We start from the raw sequence: 6,604 nt of genomic DNA, 5'->3' as shown, positions 1-6,604 counted from the left end.
AAGAAACAGCAAGAAATCCTGTTTACCCTCAAACATAAAGAAACCAACACTTTCTCATTACTTTATTTCGCAGATCAGCAGACTGGGCCACAGCAACGCCTGGCAGGGGACAGCTAGTGTTTAATCTATATAAATAAAAATTTAATGTTCGTTTGTGGGATTAACAGAACTCAAAAACCACTGGATGAATTGACACCAAATTTGGACACAAGACACCTAACAACCCAATTTATGTTCTTCACTCATAAAAACACTCAAAAACACAACAGAAGGGACTTAAAAAGCCCCAAAAAGTTAAATGACAATACAGAAAAAGGGAAGAAAGAGGGAGGGAAGAGGAGAAAAGAAAGAGGGAAGGAGGGAAAGAAGGAAAGGGAGAAGGAAGCAAAGACAGAAGGAAAGAGGGAGAGAAGGAAGAAAGGAGAGAAAGAGGGAGTGAAAGAAAAAGGGGGGAGGAAGGAAGGAAGGAAGGAAGGAGAGAAGGAAAGAAAAAGGGAAAGAAGGAAGAAAGGAGAGAAAGAAGGAGTGAAAGAAAAAGGGGAAAGGAAGGAAAGTTAGAGAAGGAAGGAAGGAGAGAAGGAAAGAAAAAGGGAAAGAAGGAAGGAAAGAGGGAGAGAAGGAAGAAAGGAGAGAAAGAGGGAGTGAAAGAAAAAGGGGGAAGGAAAGGAAGTTAGAGAAGGAAGGAAGGAGAGAAGGAAAGAAAAAGGGAAAGAAGGAAGGAAAGAGGGAGAGAAGGAAGAAAGGAGAGAAAGAGGGAGTGAAAGAAAAAGGGGAAAGGAAGAAAAGTTAGAGAAGGAAAGAAAAAGGGAAAGAAGGAAGGAAAGAGGGAGAGAGGGAAGAAAGGAGAGAAAGAAGGAGTGAAAGAAAAAGGGGGAAGGAAGGAAGGAAGGAGAGAAGGAAAGAAAAAGGGAAAGAAGGAAGGAAAGAGGGAGGGAAGGAAGAAAGGAGAGAAAGAGGGAGTGAAAAAAAGGGGGAAGGAAGGAAAGTTAGAGAAGGAAGGAAGGAGAGAAGGAAAGAAAAAGGGGAAAGAAGGAAGGAAAAAGGGAGAGAAGGAAGAAAGGAGAGAAAGAGGGAGTGAAAGAAAAAGGGGGAAGGAAGGAAGGAAAGAGGGAGTGAAGGAAGGGGGGAAGATGTAGAGAAAGAGGGAGGGAAGGAAAGAGAGAAGGAAGAAAAGAGAGACAGCAGAAGAGAAAGAAAAAGGGGGAATGAAGGAAAGAGATAGAGAAGGAAGAGGAGAAGGAAAGATGGGAGGGAAGGAAGGAGGGAGTGAAGGAAGAAAGGAGAGAAAGAGGGGGTGAAAGAAAAAGGGGGAAGGAAAGGAAGGAAGGAGAGAAGGAAAGAAAAAGGGAAAGAAGGAAGGAAAGAGGGAGAGAAGGAAGGGGGGAAGATGTAGAGAAAGTGAGGAAGGAAAGAAGGAAAGAGGGAAGGAAGAAAAGAGTCAGCAGAAGAGAAAGAAAAAGGGGGAAAGAAGGAAAGAAACAGAGAAGGAAAGAAGAAGAGAAGGAAAGATGGGAAGAAAGGAAAGAGGGAGTGAAGGAAGGAGGGAAAGAAGGAAAGAAAGAGGGAAGGTTGGCCACAGCATAATACATAAACAGGTAAAGAAGTTCCATGAGAAAGACAGGTGAGAAAATAGAGAGGTTTCACAGGTAGATAAACAAATACTAGATAGAGAGAAGGAGATAGAAAAATAGAGAGATGGGTGCAGAATAATAATAATAGTAATAATAATAATAATAATAATAATAATAATAGTAATAATTAGCCCCAAGAGCCTTGGATGGAGAAGGAGCTGGAACTCCTTCTCCTCCTGCTTCCCCTTCCCACCCTCCCTGTGAGGGTCCATTGTTCCCGCGGCGTCCAATCAGCGCCCGCCTTCCCCTGCCAAGCCTCTGACGTCACAGCCTGGGTTCCCCCCCTCTCCCCTGGCAAGCCCCGCCCCCTCCCAAGTGGGTGGTCCCCTCCCTGCTGACGTCATGCTGCGTATGGGACATCCAGGGCTCCCGGGCTGGAGGGAGGGAGTCAGCCTGGAGACACTCACTCACACACTCAGAGACAGAGAGAGAGACAGAGAGAGGGGGACCTTCTCCTCTTTGCATTGCATTGCCTGCATCCTCCTCCTCTTTCTCCCCTTGCACCTCCAGCCTTCCTTCTGCATGGTGGATATCCTCTTCCCATTCACTTTCCTGGGTGCCATGGGGGACCCCCCCAAAAGTAAGTGCCAGCCTCCGGATTCGGATTCTTCTTCTTTCCTGGATACTTTTGGGGGACTTTTTTTGGGGGGTCCATTGCAATGGGGTGGCTTGCAAGCAGAAGTTTGGAGTGCCTGCAAGGTGTTGGTTTTGGGGTTCTTTGGGGAAAGCAGAGAAATTGCAACCTAAATGGAAATCCTAATCATAGACAATAATACATTAAAAAATCAGAAATAATTAAAAATAGCAACTTAAATGGAAATCCTAATCATAGAGAATAATACATAAAAATAATAATAAAAAATAGCAAGCTAAATAGAAATCCTAATCATAGACAATAATGCATAAAAATCATAAATAATTAAAAATAGGAATCTAAATAGAAATCCTAATCATAGACCATAATACATAAAAAATAGCAACCTAAATAGAAATCCCAATCATAGACAATAATAAATAAAGAATAAAAGAATTTAAAAAATAGCAACTTAAATAGAAATCCTAATTATAGACAATAATACATAAAAATAATAAAATCATAAATAATAAAAATAGCAACTTAAATAGAAATCCTCATAATAGACAATAATACATAAAAATTATAAATAATAAAAAATAGCAACTTAAATGGAAATCCTAATCATAGGCAATAATAAATAAAGAATAAAAGAATAAAAATAATAGCAACTTAAATAGAAATCCCAATCATAGACAATAATACATAAAAATAAAATCAGAAATAATTAAAAATAGCAATCTAAATAGAAATCCTAATCATAGATAATAATACATAAAAAATAAAATAATAAAAAGAATAGCAACTTAAATAGAAATCCTAATCATAGACAATAATACATAAAAATAAAAAATAGCAATCTAAATAGAAATCCTAAGCATAGAAAATAGTACATAAATAATAAATAATAAATAATAGCAACCTAAATAGAAATCCTAATAATAGCTTTCAACCAGAAGTTTGGTGTGTCTGCAAGGTTTGGATTTGGGGTTCTTTAGGGAAGGCAGAGAAATATATAGAATTATTTTTAGTAATAATAATAGACCATAATAAATTAAAAAAGCAACTTTGCATTATTTTAAATAGCATGCCTTGGGACAAGAGAAAAAAAAACATTCATATATATATATCTATATCTATATCTATATCTATATATATATATATAGGGCTGTGAGATGCTTTGATATAATTTTTTTTAAATTATTCTTTTATGATTATTTGGGTCCCGATCCTGGGAGAACATTATGATTGCTGTCATTATGATGATGATGATTAAATAGTAGTATTATTTATATTATTACTTTAAATTATTATCATTGAGTCGCCGTATGGCTGAGAAAGGCAGGCTATAAATATCGTAAATAAGTAAACAAATAAAAGGATACATTATGAACTATTACTGCAGTTGATATTATTATTTCAAATTATATTGTTATTCTATTACATTATTATTGATATTATATTATATTATTATATGTTGTTATAAAGGAGTACCATCGTTGATATTATTATTTTCAATTATATTCTTATGATATCACATTAATATTGATATTATATTGCATTATTATTGATATTACATTGCATTATTATTTATTATAAGATAGTACCATCATTGATATTATTATTTTCATTTATATTCGTATTGTATTATGTTACTATTGATATCATATTACATTACTATTGATATTGTACTACATTATTATTTATTATAAGATAGTACCATCATTGATATTATTATTTTCAATTATATTCTTATTGTATTACATTACTATTGATGTAGAATTACATTATTACGAAATAGTACCATTGTTGACTTTATTATTTTCAAATATATTGTTATTATATTACATTATTACTCATATTATATTACATTATTATTTGTCCTTATAAAATAGTACTATTATTTGTATTATTATTTTAAATTATATTTTTATAATGCATCATGGTTAATATTACATTATGGTTGCTATTATAAAATATGTATTAGATCACATTGTGATTGGCATTCCATTATTTTTATAATATCTATTACATTATTATGGATATTACATTATTGCTGAAATTGCATTACTATTGAGATCACATTATTATCATTATAAAATGGTGCCGTTATTTATATTAGTTTGCATTTTGTTGTGGTTATATTACATTATTCCTGATATTATTACATTATTATTGATATTACAATATTATCATGATTATAAAATAGTCTTACTGATATTAGTTTGCATTATATCGTTGTTATATTACATTATTGATATTAACTTATTACATTAGTACTGATAGTGCATTACTATTGAGATCACATTATTACCGTTGTTATAAGTCCTAGGATTGATATTCGTTTGCAGATCAATAATAGTATATTATTACATTATTATTGATATTACATTATTATCATGATTATAAAATAGTCCTATGGTTGATATTAGTTTGAATTATATTGTTATATTACATTATTATTGATATTATTACATTATTATTGATATTATTACATTATTATTGATGTTGCATAATTATAAAATAGACCTATTATTGATATTAGTTTGCAGATCAATAATAGTATAGTATTACATTATTATTATAAAATAGACCTATTATTGATACTGGTTTGCAATATATTGTTACATTATTATTGATATTATTACATTATTTATGTTGGAACATTATAAAGTAGTCCTACGATTGATATTAGTTTGCATATCAATAATAGTATATTATTAAATTATTATCATTATTATAAAATAGACCTATTATTGATACTAGTTTGGATTGTATTGTTATATTACATTATTATTGATATTATTCCATTATTATTGATGTTGCATTATAAAATAGTCCTATGTTTGATATTAGCTTGCAGATCAATAATAGTATATTATTACATTATACTACATTATTAACATTATTATAAAATAGACCTATTATTGACACTAGTTTGCATTATATTGTTACATTAAATTATTATTGATATTTTTACATTAATATTGACGTTACAAGATTATAAAGTAGTTCTACGATTGATATGAGTTTGCATTATATTGTTATATTACATTATTACTGATATTATGTAATATCAATATTATGACTGAGATGACATTCGTATCAAGATTATAAAATAGTCATAATATTGATATGAATTCAAAATATATTGTTATTATATTTCATTATTACTGATATTAGTACTATTGAGATGGCATTATTGTCGTTATTACAAAATAGTCCTATTTTTAAGATGAGTTTGAATTATATTAATAATAATAATAATAATAATAACTTTATTTATACCCCACCACCATGTCGCCACGGCTTTTATTATATTATATTATTATATTATATTAATATTGTTATTGTATTACATTGTTCCTGATGTTATTACTATTGAGATTGCATTATTCTCGTTATTATAAAATAGTCTTCATATTGAGATGAGTTTGAATTATATTATTATATTTCATTATTCCTGATGTTATTACTATTGAGATTGCATTATTGTTGTTATTCTAAAATAGTCCTATTATTGAGTTTGAATTGTATTGTTATTATATTACATTATTCCTGATATTATTACTATTGAGACGGCATTATTGTCATTATTATAAAATAGTCCTAATACTGAGATGAGTTTGAATTATATTGTTATTATACTACATTATTCCTGATGTTGTTACTATTGAGATGGCATTATTGTCATCTTAATATTGAGATGAGTTTGAATTATATTGTTATTATATTACATGAGTATTGATATTGAGATGGCATTATTGTTGTTATTCTAAAATAGTCTTAATATTGAGATGAGTTTGAATTGCATTATTATTATTATTATTATTATTATTATTATTAATAATAATAATAACTTTATTTATACCCCACCACCATGTCCCCACGGCTTTTATTATATTATATTATATTATATTATATTAATTTTGTTATTGTATTACATTATTCCTGATATTATTACTATTGAGATGGCATTATTGTTATTCTAAAATAGTCCTATTATTGAGTTTGAATTATATTGTTATTATATTACATTATTCCTGATATTACTACTATTGAGATGGCATTATTGTCATTATTCTAAAATAGTCCTAATATTGAGATGAGTTTGAATTATATTGTTATTATATTGTCGTTATTCTAAAATAGTCCTATTATTGAGTTTGAACTATATTGTTATTATATTATATAACTGATATTATTACTATTGAGACGGCATTATTGTTATTCCAAAATAGTCCTCTATTTTGAGTTTGAATTATATGGTTATATTACATTATTAGTGATATTAGTACTATTGAGACTGAATTATTGTCATTATTATAAAAGAGTCCTAATATTGAGATAAGTTTGAATAATATTATTATATTACGATATTCCTGGTGTTGTTACTATT

General features: G+C 29.8%; 1 protein-coding gene across 2 annotated transcripts in view; it reads left to right on the top strand.

Annotated features, from left to right (window-relative positions):
- The first annotated feature begins 2,082 nt into the window (after positions 1 to 2,082).
- Positions 2,083 to 6,604, top strand: part of ISL2 (ISL LIM homeobox 2) — a 32,805-nt gene continuing 28,283 nt past the window's right edge. For both annotated transcript variants that reach the window (XM_067471275.1, XM_060755720.2), the window contains exon 1: positions 2,083 to 2,211. In XM_067471275.1, the coding sequence (XP_067327376.1) occupies positions 2,154 to 2,211 (58 nt within the window). In that variant the 5' untranslated portion in view covers positions 2,083 to 2,153. The remainder of the gene's footprint in view (positions 2,212 to 6,604) is intronic.

The sequence above is a fragment of the Anolis sagrei genome, chromosome 9 (genome assembly GCF_037176765.1).
Source record: "Anolis sagrei isolate rAnoSag1 chromosome 9, rAnoSag1.mat, whole genome shotgun sequence".
Classification (NCBI taxonomy): domain Eukaryota; kingdom Metazoa; phylum Chordata; class Lepidosauria; order Squamata; family Dactyloidae; genus Anolis; species Anolis sagrei.
This window is presented reverse-complemented; position numbering and strand designations above follow the sequence as displayed.